This window comes from Larimichthys crocea, chromosome XII, assembly GCF_000972845.2.
Source record: "Larimichthys crocea isolate SSNF chromosome XII, L_crocea_2.0, whole genome shotgun sequence".
Lineage (NCBI taxonomy): Eukaryota > Metazoa > Chordata > Actinopteri > Sciaenidae > Larimichthys > Larimichthys crocea.
The window spans coordinates 14,008,220-14,026,230 of NC_040022.1; the positions used below are offsets into that span (position 1 = coordinate 14,008,220).

General features: G+C 38.6%; 2 protein-coding genes across 2 annotated transcripts; both read left to right on the forward strand.

Annotated features, from left to right (window-relative positions):
* Window positions 1–8,930: 8,930 nt before the first annotated feature.
* On the forward strand, window positions 8,931–11,620 carry mrps14 (mitochondrial ribosomal protein S14). The gene is made up of 3 exons (XM_019262131.2): window positions 8,931–9,056; window positions 10,815–10,979; window positions 11,086–11,620. Exons 1-3 carry the CDS (start codon window positions 8,982–8,984, stop codon window positions 11,266–11,268), a joined length of 423 nt encoding a protein of 140 aa, XP_019117676.1. The 5' UTR covers window positions 8,931–8,981; the 3' UTR covers window positions 11,269–11,620.
* Window positions 11,621–13,005: 1,385 nt separating this feature from the next.
* cacybp (calcyclin binding protein) lies at window positions 13,006–16,982 on the forward strand. The gene is made up of 6 exons (XM_010752807.3): window positions 13,006–13,116; window positions 14,446–14,656; window positions 14,750–14,846; window positions 14,933–15,032; window positions 15,593–15,687; window positions 15,936–16,982. Exons 1-6 carry the CDS (start codon window positions 13,099–13,101, stop codon window positions 16,102–16,104), a joined length of 690 nt encoding a protein of 229 aa, XP_010751109.2. The 5' UTR covers window positions 13,006–13,098; the 3' UTR covers window positions 16,105–16,982.
* The last annotated feature ends 1,029 nt before the right edge of the window (window positions 16,983–18,011 follow it).

Here is an 18,011-nt window from a genome sequence, read left to right on the forward strand (position 1 = left end):
AAGTGAATGCAGCATATCTGCAGATGGGACTCATCATTTTTACTTGACCCAAAAGACTCAGTTCCAAGTCTTACAATATTGTGATGGATAATATTAAGTAGATAATCTATCTGCCAGGACAAGAAAATGATAAAAACAGATGCTATGAAACAATCACGCATACGACTGATGCCCCGCTGATGTCTCGCTTTTAAAATGTTTGCTGGGCACAATTTTCAACATATTAAAGAAATGAAGAGTCTTTGTATTTGTGAGATTTTTCTTTGTAAATAAAACCCCATCATATACCATAAATGAAAGCTTTAAAAGTCAGACTCATTTATCAGGTGGTTACATTTCAGTCTGGGAAAAGAGGAATGTAGGTTCAGAGACATATACATGCATACACTGCATTCTTATAGCCTATCCATCCAACCCAACTGCTGCTGTGAAGCCCTTATATAACATCAACAGAAACTTGTCTGTAAGTTTTGAACATTTAATTTTTCATATATGATATCAGATAGATAGTTTCTAATCTTCTTAAAACGTTTCCTGTATCTGACATGATAAAATATGTTGTGTATTCTAAGTTAAGTATGTATTTGAATTACTCAAGAATTTTTGCATTTTTGTATTTCATATATTTGATGTTTTAAGACACCTGTAACATTATTATGTATAACATATAACATATAACAACAAGGGGCGGCAGTAGCTTAGTCCATTGGGACTTGGCTTGGGAACCAGAGGGTGGCCGGCTCAAGTCCCGCATGGACCAAATATGGAAGGTGGACTGGTAGCTGGAGAGGTGCCAGTTCACCCCCTGGGCACTGCCGAGGTGCCCTTGGGCAAGGCACCGATCCCCCCCAACTGCTCGATGGGCGCTTCTCAGGGGGGCTGCCCATCACTCCACCATCTCTCTTCAAAAATTGCATGTCTATGCCTTGTACTGCATGTGTGTGTGTATCTGGGTTAAAATGCATGTAAACAAAATAGAGTGTAAAAAGAATTTCCCTGTTCATGGGATTAATAAAGTATATCATATCTTATATATTATAGAGTCTCAGCAAACCTGGTGATATTATTTATTTCCATACAGTATCCATTACAACAGGTATCTAACCTCCAAATGTGATTTGCCTCTCCTTTACACACTTAAAATAAACATGCCTTTGGCTAAATGTGTTGAAGTAAAGAGGGTTTAAGTCTGAGTAGCAAAGTCTTAAAATGTGCGTATGAACTTCATTAATCAATGCCATAAATTTGACCAAGCTTTGTGTTTCTGTCCCTCTCTCTCCTGGGGGAATGTTAGGCATTCCTGAGGTCTACAAAGCAGAGACCTCTGAGTCAGTCAGGTCACGGCCTCTCACTAAATGAGCTGTATCTGCTTCAAATGGACACTGATTGCTAAGAGGAGAAGGAGTTCCCATGCTGACGTGTCAGTGAAGGTATCGTAATGGCTCAAGACTGCTGATTCAGTGCCTGATACATAATGTCAGTGTGTATGCACCAGACTGCTTGAAGTACATCTAAAAATCTATCTGGATACATAAGTAACCGAAGTTTAAATGTAATATAAAAGCAAACACTGCAGAGTTAAATTTGGCAGCATCTGTAATAGTTTAGTTAGAAAGTGCTTGAATGCCTTAAAGCTCTTATTCTCCCCTAATTTTACTGTCTTAGTTTCTCCCTAGGCGAATTTATAGAGTGTTAAATATACTTGCAGGACTGCATGGAGTTTTCCATGATCAGAAAATCCAGTCTGAATGCTCTGCTTTGTCAATGATTTATTAAAGCACCTTTAAACACTGTAACATATGCTTGGTTCTTTTCATGCGGCAGAAACGTTTGTCAGAGACGTCCGGAATAGAATAATGGTCCAGTTGACGACTTGAAAACTGCGGCTCTGCTTGTGAAGTTTACGACATCTCGAGGAGAGAGAGTTATTTATTTTACCCGGCGAGAGAAATACAGGAAATGTCTCACTGTTACATTTTTCCTCATTGCACCACGGTACTGTATGTGTTTGATTATGGTTGAATGGATGAGTGGAGTATTTAAAATGAATGGTAATCACTTCACCACATTTGTATAGACTGGTCTTTCAAGTCACAACACTTTCTTGACATTAATATACGTGTTGGGTGTAGATAAAAACTAAAGAAAAAAATATATATCTCTAAATATATGTAAAATAAATGTAAATATATGACTGATCCAATATGGTGGCTCATTTACAGTACTTAACAGTTCAACTGTCAGTAAGGTGCCCCTTTTTTTGTTCATCGTTTACATTTATGAAAGTATACAAACATGTGCTTGTCTTAGTAATTATATCATTTTTCACAATAGAATCATTGCCAGGTTATAAAGCAAAGACTGGGTAGTCATATGGTGCTTCTGGTTTCTGTCCCAAATGTAATGACATTATGACCTAATATATTATGTTATGGAATAGAAATGTAAGGAAGGATTTTGTTTTGGCAGTTATAAATGACTCAAGGCTGGTTTTAAATATTGGAACTACCAGAGTAACACATGTAATATCAGACAAGATGCTATGCTCTAACCATGGTTTTGAACAATGTTAACTGAGATCATATTCTGTCCAGGATGCCAAAGTAAAATTTCATTCATGTATATTTCACTTGACTATTTTACTCATGATCGGTAGAGTCTGATTACGTAGGCTGTGTATGATTTATGTTACTAGGATGGTCATGTTGTGGCCACACAGTTAGGTCGAAAGTGGGAAAGACCACCCGCTTAGAAACACAACAGCTTTTTTATTGTTTTCAAGTTGAATTGTATCCATAAAGATGTCGACCTGACCAGAATTGACAGACTGACCCCAGACCTGTGTGTCTCTTCATTCATCAACAGTCTTCATATAAGGCTGCAGCCTACAGCATATGTTAGCATTAAATATGCCATATTCCCTCCCTCTGAAAACCCAAATTGTGTTTTAATCAAACGCTCCCAAATGGATCAAAAACACGGCATCCAGTCTTGTTTTCATCTCCATGTGGTATGTCAGAGATCAGTCTAGTTTGATTACTATAATCACCTTGTTTAGGGTACATGAAAGAATGTCTTAACTACTACAGTAGAAAGTATGGTTGATGAACAACACATGAAGTTAGCTGTCTGTCTATCTGGTACTTATCAGAGGAAACTGGAAGCTTTCCTTCAGTTTCAATGTGGCAGGAGCTTTATAAAGTTTGTTTATTTCATGTTTATTTCATGTGGTTTCAAATATTCTACACTGTCTTTCAATAATACATTCAATCCAGTGTGCTCAATTGTTTCAGTCTCAGTTGCATCATGTTGAGCATATTCCCAGCACAGCTATCATTTTTATGGATGAGGCCACTTGTCTGCTGTGTCACTGAGCCCTCTTAACCTACCTCAGTAACAGATTGGTTTTATATAGCAAGGCTTTGTTCCCAGATCTCTTAAGTCTTTGCTATGATCAAGCCTGAGGTCTTGAGCCCCTGTAAGGTACGCCCAATTCACTGCCTGTCTACATGACACATTTATATTCGACTGCTCCTTTGATGCCAGCTAGCCAGAGACTGCATTGTTATTCTATTATTATCCACTCGAAATGTCTAAAAGTCCAGGTATCAAAGATCCATCTCACCATTGGTCTCTTAACACAAAGATCTCAGGGCTACACACAGCAGCTCATTTTTTTTCTAATTGTCATTGTCATTGAATTTAGTATGAACCTCACACACACACTGTTTGTTTACACAGTCAGTGTAGCAAGGCTGCAAGGCTGTTCATACTGAGTAACTGGGGATAGACACATAGTTCAAAGAAGCATGACAATGTGGTGAATAGAAAAGAATAATCCTCTTTAACATCAGTTAACAGCTTATACTGCATCTTCTTATTGTTTTTAGATTTTGCATGAGTTCCCTATGGAGCTAGAATAAACTACTGACAACGGTGGTGACCAGTACAATGCTGTTTCTACAGTGTCACTACTGTATTTTACAGTTTATTACTGTTAAAATTATGACAGTATTCTACAGTAGAACATGACACTATTAGTGTAATACTACATGATACATGAAAGAAAACGCAACCCAAAAATTAAGAATACAAACTAAGCACAGAGAGAAATAAAACAAGTTAATAGATAAATGTTTTGACATACCACATTGCACCATAACACCTAACTAACCTTTATGAAAATCCAACATGCTCTGAAAGAAAGGCAACGTGAGGATTTACGGTGAGACCCTTCTTTTGGATTAGCTCGCCTGTCTTCTTAGAAATGAGTTTCCTCCGGCCTTGCCCTGTTGTCCTTCTCTGTGTTAATCACAACGATTCACCTAAAAACAGAATGTAACACTTATATAAGTAAACTAATGTCATTGAAAAATAAAAATAAATAAATAAATAAAAGGTATTATAATTGAAATCACTTAATATGTCCCTGCTTTTAGTGCACTTTAACAACAAACTGCAAATATCCTTGCAGCAACCCACCTGCAGCTTAGAAACATATTTGGGTTGAGTAAAGATATCTTACATATTAGGAGAGTCTAACATTAGCATTCACTGATTTCAGTGTAGACGTACTCAAGAGAGAGTTGTTCTACAAAAATAATGTTTAAAATAATAAACTACCTGTCTCTTGTGCCTGCCAGATGCTTTCTGTGACTATATCAGTTTATTGTTTACAAAAATTACACCTAGTTCAGTAATTAGGTAACCAGATGCGCCAATATAATTTTATTTTCTCGGTAGACCTTTTGGTTTGATCTCAGGAGCGAGGATGAAGAATGATTATATATTGGTTTCATGTGGCTTCTGACAAAATGAAAATAATGCATTTTACTGTCAGATTTTACAGTAGCTTACCTTTCACGTTTGTTCTTGCTTTCAGCTCCAAAAAGCAGCAGAATGTACAGTATATTTTCGTATTTGTGAAGTACATGGTACTCTTAATTGTATTTTTACAGCAGTTTATTCTCTCCAGGGAGTCTTGCCCTTACATCATTTAATTATAGAGCAAGTCTCTTTGTTTACTCCAATCAAAACACAATTCTTTATTTTTGCTGGTGGACTGTGGCAGCCTGGCATTTATCATACATTTTTACAATATATGGAAACGTAGAAGGTCACCTTTCAAATCCTCTCAAGCCTCTGACATCTCACTATGGAGGTAAAGAAATCAAAGAGTAAATGATTTTACCTGCCTGGGGATCTTGGACCAGGCAAAAGGCAGTTTAACTATGATATACTGCTGCTGTCAAATGACAATGTTGGATACTCCAAACCTCAAAAACTGAACAAAAACATTTTTTTCCCCTGGTTGACAACAATGTAATTTCACAGTTATAATGATTTCATTTGTTGCCTACTAACACAGAAAATAAAACTTTTTATTTTACTTCAAGTTTTTAAAAAAAGGAAATTGTTCCTTCATAATGTAGTTGTGATGCTGTTTTAATGATTTGCTATATATTCAATGTCGAGTTTAAAAGTCATCTCTAAGCTATTATAAGCACTTCGTCTACTGTCATGTTTCATTTAGTTCAGTGCTCAGAGACCTGTACAGATTTCCCAGCCTGCTTCACAGTGTTGCTCTTTATAGAGGAAGCACTGCCTAAAGTCTGTCATGTGTTAATATTTATCCAAGAATGCATCACCTCAGGGCTCCAAAATTGTTGAAGAAAACTTAAATGTCATTTCTATAAAGACTGTCTAAGACAGTGCCCCTTTGAACCACAGGTTAAAGGGCCATATATGACCACACTGCAAGTGGGTAAGTGCTCAAAACACAAAGGTTTCATTGTTAGTGGTGTCAGGGGAGAAATGGTGGCGTCTGATTTCAGGAGATTTAAGAATATGATTTCAGGCAGACATAAGGTTTACATTCAGTGTAAAGTAGGACTCCACACCACTGATTGGTGGTGAGGAGAGTATGAGCGTATATGCATAGAGCAACACTGCCACCTGTTGTTTTTTAAAATAGTACCACCACAAGTCCCAACATCCATCCATTATCCTTATCCTCATCAGGGTTACGGTGGGGCTGGAGCTTATCCCAGCTGACTTAGGGCAAAAGGCAGGGTACACCATTGACATGGAAGTCACCGGCTCATCACAAGTACATATAGACAAACAACTCACACCTACGGGCAATTTAGAGTCACCAATTAACCTGTTAAGTGCATGTCTTTGGACTGTGGGAGAAAGCCGGAGTACCCGGAGAGAACCCACACAGACATAGGGAGAGCATGCAAACTCCACACAGAAAGGCCCCAAGTCAAAGGGGATGATAAAGCTGGTGTTGACCTACAGCATTAACGTATGCCATCATACCAAATCTAAACTATCAATCAAATGCCTCTGACTTAATAACAGTGTAGGTTCCTAATCAGTGAAGCCATGAGATTGACGCTCTCCTCCCTAGTTATCCACTTGAACGACAGAAAAACTTTTCTTTTCATTGTTTACTCCGAGAAAATAAGGCAAAATACAATAGTCTATCATTATGAAAATAAAAAAGGCAAGAACCAAAAGTAAAGTCTAAAGGTAAAGTAAAGAGCAAAGAGGTAAAAAAAAATTGTGTGGCTCCACTCCATGACACCGACCTGACCGACTGCCTTAGGGTCAACCACGCACACACACTCATCCACATTAAAGGTTACATGTGCGATTTTTAAACCTAAAAACATCCACGCATTTTTAAGTGAAATGAATTAAGTACTAACTTATTAATATGAACTGTTTACCTGTAAATAATGTAAATAACCTATTTTTTATCATAATTAACAACAATCTTTTTTCACATATGAACGTAAATTATTATTCAAATACTTATCAACAAAAAATTGCATTTAGGCTCCTATAAACAGTAAGAGTATTAACAGTATTAGGAGTTCAGTGCAGTCTAAACATTTTAAAGGGGGTGTCTACCATGTTGATTACCCATTATCTGATAGTCCAAACTCTTAATAAACTAATTTACAACACTGTCAACAGAATTACTTATATTTTATGTGATCATATCATGTGAGTCACTTTAAGTCGTGACAAATGGAATAAAATGTAACACATAAGGACTTGTAGCATTTGTCATGTGTTTTTTTTATTTTTATTCCTTTTTTATTATTATTATTTAATCCTGATAAGATGATGTTGTAACTTTGATTGGAAACGATGAGGATTGATTCACACACCCTGCATGTGTTAATTCACACTCCTGGTCGATGGGTGGCGACATATTTAACTTTTTACCCTCTATCTTCCTTCAACATGGCGGCTCGCAGCAGTAGTGGTTCCTAGTCATAATAACAAAGTATTAAAAAGAACTTCAGATCATTTAAGTGTATAGGCAATGGAACTATGTGCAATAGTATTGGCAATGGAATGGGTGGAGGACAGGGTGGATAGGAAGATAATCATATGTAGCGATTCAGTCTCATCACTCTTAAGCATTAAAAACAGGGCAGCAAAAACACATCAAGAAATATTATATGAAATACTGTTGAGAACATCCAGATTAGCACAGCAGGGGAGAGAAATAACATTCATGTGGGTACCAGCTCATTTAGGAATACAGGGAATAAAAAAGCAGATCAAATGGCAAAGGATGGGATGGAGGTGGAAATGAAAGTAAAATTATCAAAAGCAGAAGGACAAAGTTTAATATGGAAAGAAATAATCAATCAATGGAAACAATACTGGAAAATCCAGGAAAAGGGGAGACATTTATATAAACTACAAGGTGAAGTAGGAGAGGTGGGGTGTTGTGGAGGTAGCAGAGTGGAACAGGTGACCATGAGCAGGCTAAGAATAGGACACAGTAGATTGAATAGCACACTCAACATAGTAGGGAAACATCCAACTGGTCTACGCTGTGGTGAGAGAGAGACAGTGGAGCATGTGATGGTTGATTGTCATGGATATGAAAGAGAGAGGGAAGAGATGATGGCAGGGTTGCGGAGGACAGGAGCAACGGAGAAAAGTGTCAAGAGTATAATAGAATGTGGGAAATGTAGAGAAGGGAGGAACATCATAATGAGATATCTTGTTTTAACTGGGTTAATTAAAAGAATTTAAAATGGAAAAGAAAAATGAAGTAGTAAATAGTGATGTGTCAGTCGCGAACGAGCCGGTTCAAAGAGCCGGCTCTTTTAAGTGAACGATGGGAGCCGGCTCCCGTCCATCTGCGAGCCATTCTTTTTTTCTTTTTTTTTAAAACTTTTCTCTTTAGGAAAAGTACCTGCAGGCACTGCGACATTGGCTACGGGTTTCACGTGCATGCTGTGCAACCAATCATGTGAGGATTGACAAGTAGCATACCACCAAGCAGGGAGGGGCGGGGGTAGCAGCGCTGAGAGGTGACAAGAGACAAGAGGAGGGAGACACGCTGATGGAGAGAGAGGAGGGAAGACGAGAGAGGAGTGTGGTGCAAAGATATATTATTTTTTACACTATACCAAAAACATTTTGGTTTTATACGCCAGATGTCAGTGGTGGGCATTAACAAAGCACATTTACTTGAGTGCTGTTATTTAATTTATATTTTTCAGTACTTTGTGTGTGTGTGTGTGTTTATATAAATATAAAAAAATAAAATGTCAATAGCTGTCCTTTGTTTCTATCTGCTTTGTGTAGCAGAGTGGTTCTTCAAGCAAGTTAGTGCATTCATTGGGTGGTTTCAGGGAGTTACAAGGCATTTTACAACTGTAAATGCAGTTTGGCTACAGCAAATTATTGAAATTCAAGTGATATATATGCGTTCAAATACAAATCACAAGTAAAAACAGCAGTTAAATTTGGCTGAATAGGTAATTAAAAGGTAAAATGAAGAGCCACTTGGGAGCCGAAAGAGCCGGCTCTTTTTGGTGAGCTGAGCCAAATGATCCGGCTCACTAAAAAGAGTCGGAATTCCCATCACTAGTAGTAAAGAGTCCAGGAGAGGGCGGTACATGCAACAATAAGAAAGCTGTAAAACACCAAAGAAGAAGAACATGAACATGGCCGCACACAGGATAGCATGTTTGGGGTTGAACGCCCTTTATTCCTCCGTCTGCGCTCCTCAGCAGGTAAAATACTTATCATACCGTGTGTGGTTGGTTAGTTAGGTTGATTAGTTTTTTTGCATCGCATATAAATGACCGGAAGCTTGACAAAGCCTGTTTTTAAACAGCTCTCTGACATTAGCTCCGCAGCTAATGCTAGTTAGCCTGATGACTGAAACCTTCAAGTGTTAAATGTTAAATAAATAACTGCGTGTTTATTTGTGTTTATTTGTGTTAATGGGAAGAGAGCGGTCAGACTGTTACAATGTAAACCTTTCACACGAGTTTTGCCTGTTTGCAACTTACATGATCAAGATTTGAAGTCATGTCTGACACCACTGAGCCTCTCACAGCTGTGTCAGTGATGTCAGGCTGTGTTTGTGCTTCAGGTTATCAAATCATTAAGAAACACTTTTATCCCCTTAATCCAACAAACAAGTCTCAGAGATGTATTGAAATGTTTGACCTGTTGGTGACCCTGAAGGTAAACATGTCAGTGTGGGGGTCAGATATGTCATGGAGGTCAATCAGAGGCTGTTTAATATATGACATGTACAACACACTGAATACAAGCTGAATGAAACACAGAGCACTGAAGGATGAACTTCATCCCCCGTCTCCCTGATCTGAGTTTGTAATAACACGACAAACTTTGTCATCCAGTGGTCATTGTAGTATGATTATGTAGAAATAAATGCACGAACTAACGACAAGTTCATTTAAAAGACATGTTTCTCCACATGATTCCTATCAATAAACTGCAGACAAATTACAGGTCCGTCTCATAACTTTACCAACATCATCGCTCTCCGTATTTGATAGTTAGATAGCCACATAATGATGAGGGAGTGCGTAAGACCATGCTGTCCATAGCACATAGATGTGTTGATGTGTTGAGAAGTGTTGATAGAGCTCTGTTCTCATATATTGTCTCTCTACAAATGTTATTGTTGTTTATTTATAGACATATATAGATATAAATATGTATTCATATACTTTTAATCTGTACATAGCTTTTTATGTTTATGTACGGAAGCCCTAAAGGGTCATACATACATACATACATTTTATTCCACCCATTTTCCCATGATAACGAGATAATTAATTCGAGATAATTAAACGATAGTCTAGTGTATTAAATCATTGCAGGAAACATCATTTAGTGTAGCAGTGTCAGAGGAGCAGGAGAATATCGATCACCACATCACATATCTCTTCAATCAAGGCCTGACACAGGCTGAAACAGCTTTGCTTATTATTTGCTTAAACTGCCTTGCTATAGATAATGTACACATTAGTGTGTGTCATCTGAGAAGACGGCGAGCAAGGCTTCAGCTTTATCGGAGGCGCAATCTAACTGAGCCTGATGTCGTCATAAATACCCTGAAAATCAAAACTGACTATCACGAGAAAACGGAGGAAAATTATCTCGTTATCACGGGAAAACGGGTGGAATAAAATGTATGTATATATGACACTTTAGTGCTTCCATATTTATGTTTACCCGTGGAGCTGCTTATTTTTTAACTGTAGCTGTCTATATCTGTACGTACGTTGAGAGCAAGGTGTACCAGAGTCAGGTGTACACACACCTGGCCAACAAAAGTGATGCTGATATGGCTATGACTAGCGTTTTCAGTATATCTGCAAAATTTCTTAAAGAACAGCCTGTAACAAGAAGCTCATGTCTTGCAAGAAACTCAGTCGGAGCCATTAATTTTCTGTGTCGTGCACCGGGGCATACTATCACTCAATGACAACTGTTGTAACAACTCTGTGCAGGCCCTGAGGACCTGCTGGGGGGCGGTGGAGCAGGTGAGAGGTTACTACGTTGACTGGAGGATGCTGAGGGACCTCAAGAGAAGACAGATGGCCTTTGACTATGCCGATGAGAGGCTACGGATCAATGCATTGAGGAAGAACACCATCCTGCCCAAAGAGCTTCAGGTACAATGCACTATTTCTACTTCTTTCAGAGTGTGTCGCAGAACTGAGCAACAACTCACTTCAAACACAAATAAATACTGACTTTTTTTTCTTTTTTTTTTTGCAGGAGGTGGCAGATAAAGAAATTGCAGAATTACCCAGAGACAGCTGTCCTGTGAGAATACGCAACAGGTGTATAATGACTTCCAGACCTCGGGGAGTGAAGCGGAGGTGGCGACTAAGCCGGATTGTCTTCCGTCACTTAGCTGACCACAACCAGATGTCTGGGATTCAGAGGGCAAGGTGGTGACCGGGAATCCTTTGGATTGTATCATGAAGAGCAGGACATCTCATTTCAGTACAGACTTGTTTTGGCCTTTTACCATCTGGAGTCTTTAGTCCCACCACTACCCACAAAAAGTCATTGTTAATATTTAAAGTGGATCCACTGAGAGCATATTTACAGTATTTGTTCGCTGAGAAGGACATAAATATATATCCTTTCTGTAGATGATGTTTGTCCTGGTCCGTTTGTCTTTTTGTTCATGAAAAACAACAAAATGCATAATATTTTAAAATGTTAATATGAATCCTCAGTGGAGAAAAATATTCATGTGACTTACCGTACTCAGAAATGGATGAATAAATATTGTTGTACATTATAAACCTTTTTTTCATTTCAAGTTTCTTACTTTATTGTAGAATGTAAATGTTTATGCACATATGGTTAAAGGGGAGGAAGGAATCACCTATGAAAGCTCTAATATTGTATAAACATGAAGGTTTCATATTCCAATTGCCGGGTAATGTGCAAAGGTTCACGTTATGCAGAATATTTTAAATGCGCAAGATATTTAACAAAACATAGTAGTCCAAAAGATGTGGACATGGAGGTGAGAGTTGCTGTCTGAGAGGGCTCTTACTGATGAAGCCAGTGGCAGTCTGGGACAAAAAGTATTGAGGCTGAAATGAGGTTTTGGCCTTGATGGGCCACAGCCTCCTGCCAGAGGGGGAGTGTATCAAAACGTTTTGTGTTCAGGGTGAGAGAGTGCTCAGCCACAGTCTTCCCTGCATGCCTCAAGGTCCTGGAGGAGTACAGGTCTTGGAAGAGGAGGAAGATTACAGACAGTCCCTTCTGAACAGACCGAATGACGTGCTGCCGTCTGCCCTTGTCCTTGGCAGCGGCAGCAGCGTAACAGATGGTGGTGGTGCAGGAGGTGAGGAGGACAGACACAATGATGGTGGCGTAGAAGTGCACCATCACTCTTTGGCAGGTTGAACTTCTATAGCATATAGAATATACATCCTCTGCTGCAGTGGGTGTATATATTTTAACAATAAATACAATTCAGTGAAAAGCATTTGATCATACGCCACATACATAGTGTAAATGGTATATAAAAATTTAATAAAATTAGCTATAAACAAACTACCATTCTGGGTTTGGGAGGCAGACACGGTCAACACACCTTTAAGAGTAGACTTAAGACTTTTTGATAGAGCTTATAGTCAGGGCTGGGTCAGGTCATCCCTTAGTTATGCTGCCATAGGACTAGACTGCTGGGGGACTGTAATCATTTTATCATTCATTGTAATTCATTGTCGTTTTATCAGTAATTGTACAATCTGTTTATGTTGATTTGTTCTGTGCATGTGACATCTGTTGCACATGTGTCCGTCCTGGGAGAGGGATCTCTCCTCTGTGGCTCTTCCTGAGGTTTCTTCCACCTTTTTTCCCTGTTAAAGGGTTTTTTGTGGGCAAGTTTTTCCTCACTCGAACCGAGGGTCTAAGGACAGAGGGTGTCACTCCCTGTACAGATTGTAAAGCCCTCCGAGGCAAATGTACTTTGTGACTTTGGGCTTTACAAATAAAACTTGATTTGATTTGATAAAAGTAAAAGGTAAACTGGTGGTGGCAGCAAAACCATGTAATTAATAACTACTCAAAAGAACATGAGACAGTTGTTGAAGTGGTTATAGTTTATGGCTGTCCTTACTTTGATCCAGCAGGGGGCGGTCATGAACATTCAGGTTAGTTTGCCAAACGCCATTAATCCCAAAGAAGCAGAAACGACGTCACTGCACACAGACTCACAGCAGCAGGACGAGGACAACCTTTCTGAACCTTTAAAACATAAAAATGGATCTAACCGAACAGGTAAATGTTTATATACAGTCAGGTGTAAACTAGAGTTTATGTTATTAGCTGACTGAGGTGGTTGCTAAGCTACGTTAGCCAACATTAGTTACCTTGGCTACTGAGTTAGCGAGGAAACGCGCACCGGCAAAGTGGTTTTATGCTGTTTTTTATGTGTAGTTTTACGAAATAACTACATTTTTTTAAACCAAATATATTCCTATAAAACGTATATCTTCCAATTATTTCACAACGAGCCTTTTTAGTTTGGTCTGGCGGCATGTGTCAGTCACGTTAGCTCACCTTGGCTAACTAGCGGCTAGCAGTAAGTTAGCTCCGACTGGGACAACGTGATGTCTCGTTTTCTGTCACTGAGCTGTAAACTGATGTTTGCTTTTAAACTCACCGTGAGAGCGAAGTGTTTGTCAGTCTCACCCATCTGGATTTGGCATGTTATGTATTCCCTTAACTGTAGTGATGGGGCCCGAAGAAGTGAACTGCAAGACTATCAGATTAGATTAAATATACTTTATTTATCCCACCACGGGGAAATTTACTTGTTACAGCAGCAGAGGAAAGTGTAGCATACACTGCAGAAGTAGAAAAAAGTAGAAAAGGCAAAAAACAAAAACAATAAACAGACAGAAATATCTATAACCTACACAATAAACACGAAAAACAATCAACCTTCAAACAGACAAGTACTGAGGATAAAAGTGCAGGATATATAAAAAGAGTATTTTAATGTAAAGTGACCATAGTGTAAGAATATTTTATATATATAAAGTAGCACTATGAATTTCTAATATTTAGTATACCCTGATGAGTGCTATTTTATATGGATGAATTGTGCCAGATAGATAGATAGATAGATAGATAGATAGATAGATAGATAGATAGATAGATAGATACTTTATTGATCCCAAAGAAAAATCCAAGCATCCAGTAGCAGCATGCAAACACACATTGAACCTATAACACAGTTTTCATACGATGAAATTAAGCAGAGATCATTCTTGTGGACAGGATAAAAGGTTTAGTTACGGGATGTTTTCTATCAGATAAGACAAAAAGAGAAAAATGGAAAAATATCTAAATTGTTATTTTAGTCTCATCAAAAATTATCTTCCATCTACGTCCATCAGCTTTTGTGAAGCAAACATTTAATATTTGATAAATCTCTTAATCAAAATTGGTTTAATATGGACAAGTAATTTCAGCTCTGAAATCTAGACTAAGATATAAAATGAGGCGTTTTGATTTTTGCCTAAATGAGATGCACGGTCTTATAAACGCGTCTTATTCAGGGATGTGCATTTCTAAGTGGTCTGTTGTCTTCCTCCGTTACAGATCAACCAGCTGGAGGCAGACATGCAGGAGCTCGGGTCACTCCTGGAGAAGTCTGAGAGGAAAAGAGTGCAGGAGCTGCTAAAGCAAGAGCAGAAGAAGGTGGAGAAGGAGCTTGCAGCCAAACGACAACAGAAGGAGCAACAAGCCAGGAGAGCGGCAGACCCGTCTGCTGCCCCTAAAGCGACATACACGGTCAAGATCACCAACTATGGTAAGGCTACCGTTGATTCATGAAAAAGTGCAACAGTTAACTTGTGTGCAAGAGCTGAAACATAATCGTTCACACTTTTGATTTTCTATGCAGCGTGGGACCAGTCAGAGAAATTTGTCAAAATTTACCTTACACTGAAGGACGTGCACAAAATTCCATCAGAAAACGTGGAGGTCAACTTTACAGAAGGGTAAGGTGATAATCGACACGTACAGTATATACTGTGTTTATTATTCATCACGTGAAGAACCTTACAACTTGTTCTTTCTTTTGCAGGTCATTTTCTGTGCTTATAAAGGATCTGGGTGGGAAAAACCATCAGATGGCAGTCCTCAACCTGTTATGCCCAATTGATGAAAAGGACAGCTATAAAAAGGTTAATAAATCCTCTTCGTCTGTTAAAGGAATAGACTATACGATGTTTTTTGACAGAAACAGGAAATAAATTATTTGGCAGTATTACATAGATGAACTGAGGTAGCACGCTGAACTTATCAGCCTAAATTGCAAGCAGGAAATAGAGCTTATAGATGAAAATATTTAAGCCATAATGTGGCATCTTAAACAAATATGTTGGAACCATTTCGTTTTTAAAGATTGTTAGTGTAATATCACACACCAGAACCTGTGCCGGTTGGACTGGCGCTGGGTGCAGTTTGTGACCATGACAGGGCAGAAAGTGTGCTCCAGAATAAACCACCCTTCATTTACGACATTGATTTATCAACTGCTTATGGCCGAGATTCTGTTCAACAATTGCTGAATGTTTCTCACAGAGCCAACAGCAACAAACAAACGTGGGCATCCAGTAGTCTTGCCAACTGCTGAATCCAGGCTCAGTGTTGACTTGCATTTTACCCTTTCTGTTCAATCTGCCAACTTTTGTGGGAAAACCGAGCATCAGAGTCTTGTAACCGTCTTTCCTTCCTGCACCAGATAAAAACAGACATGGTCCTGGTCATGTGCAAGAAGCAGACGACAAAGAAGTGGGAGTGCCTTACAAAGGCTGAAAAGCAGTCCAAAGATAAAGAGTAAGTCCAAAGAAGTTTTTGTTATTTTTCAAAGATGTTGAGTGAATGCTTCCATGTTGTCAGTTTCTAACTCGTCTCACACATCACTCCAATGTGCAGTGTGTCTCAGACTTCTGTTTGAAGTGCAGTACCATGTCTATGAACCAGGTGTCGCTGTACACAATGCAGTACAGTTCATGCATACAGAATGAGGATTAAAAAATTCCAACTTCTTTAAACAAACTGGTAATCCTACTGTCGGTCAACAGGAAACCCAACGTAGATGAAAGTGCAGACCCCAGCGACGGCCTGATGAGCATGCTGAAGAAGATTTACTCAGAGGGAGATGACGAGATGAAGAGAACCATCAACAAAGCCTGGTCAGAGTCTCAAGAGAAGAAAATACGAGGAGAAGAAGGCGGCATGATGGACTTCTGAACTGCACACACTGCTTTTCCACTGCAGGACCAAGCCAGAGGCACACGTAGCTGACATGACTTGAATATTAAACGTTCTGAGTTGAGAGTACAGTCCGACATATAAATCATTTCCACAAAATCTAGAAATTTAGTATACAGCTCATAAATAAGATTTAGGGATTAATGTTTCGGGTGGCCTCGTTCTGGCCCTGGTTTGTCAGAAGACGTAATGCCGTTGAGAATGCATTCTCAAGAAAATGCCTGCTCAAACACAAGTGCACTGTCCAGTAGATGGCAACCTTAATACAACAAGAAATCACATTTCATCACTTTAACTTTTTTTTTTTTTAGAGGTTATCACACCCCAATGCAGTTTGTTTTTCCTGAGATAAATGTCTGTCAGTAGTTCATAGTTTAAATTGGACCAGAGTTATTGAACCGTGTTCTTTAAAGTCACATCTTAATGTTGTTCCTGTGCAGCTAAAGATTTAAGATGTTTTCAAATGTACATTTGCCAAAGTCATGCTCATATTCCTTCAGTGGAGATAACCACAGGGCTCTTCTGACTTCTTTTAACATTCTCAGATCTTTTATTTTTTGTCATTTCATAAGCTTTACTAAGTAGAGTACTACTTATGCATCAGCCCAGTGGAATAATTTACTGCATGGGTCTGTTGCATAACGTAATGCTCTAAAACGTTCTTTATGATTCCTTAATGTGACCAGTACCCACTATACTTTCTGATTACAGTTGCACTATTCAAATGTAATTTTTCCTCCAACATTTGTGAATATGTAAACATTTTATTTTAATAATGTTGATTATTGTGTCATCCTACATGCTGTCCTCAGATTGTTCATGAAGTTCTCACAAATACAGATCTTCAGCTGACTCTTTGTCGTCTGGTTTTTGTCTTTGTTTATGTTGTTGATCAGAATAGATTTGATTCAGTGTTTTAAGCCATCATCTGTTAGACTTGGCTCATCGCACTACACATGCTGTTATCGTGTCTTGAAAAGTTTACATTGAACTTAATCTTAACCCAGAATCATAAAAAAGGACAATCCATGAAAACCTTCACCCAACCCAAACAATAAAATCCACTAATATGAACAATGATCCAGATACTATTTGATAAAAATGGATCCTGGTCACCTTATGTTTATTGTTTGTGATGCAGCACAGCTTTTAATGGTTCATGTCCTGAAAACATGAGCTTTTGACCACCAGGTGGCAGCTGCGATCGACACTTCCCATGTGCTTATTTTAACACACTGGAGAAAGCCAACCCAAGATTTTATTGTTGGAATTAGGGCTTTTATTTTGAAGGGTTTCTGATGATTTTGGCAGTATAACAAACCATTGTCTTCGCCTGCGGTTTTGCTAAATTAATTTTAAGACTCACTGAAGTATTTCATGATCATGATGTAAGTTCATCTCTTGAGTCACACAATAATTTTGGACAAATAGGGGTCATTTTGTATGACCCGTTGTAATATTTCCATGGCAGCATGACTGCTCACGATATGTTGTGCATTTAGATCTGTTCAATTAATATGTTAATCCAGTTTAAACACGTGGAACAAGAGATCCATGACTGTAAAACTTCACAGGTCCTGGGGTGAGTTGTGTTGTGTTATGATCCACTGAAAAATGCCATGCACAATTCATTTTATGGAGCAGATGACTCATTAAGATATTATTTCTTTCTTATTTATTTCTCATTGCTCGGCTTGGACATGCTGACGGGGCTGCAGCGCCATAGAGAGCTATTTAATAACCAGAAGATTAAACATGACACACTGGAAACTCCCCCTTTCTGTCTGCTGGGTCACATTGTGTCACTGGCCTCATATCAGCAGACACACACGAGTTTAGTCGATTCTTTTTTTTTTTTTTCATGAGCAGTTTCATTCATGTTTTTT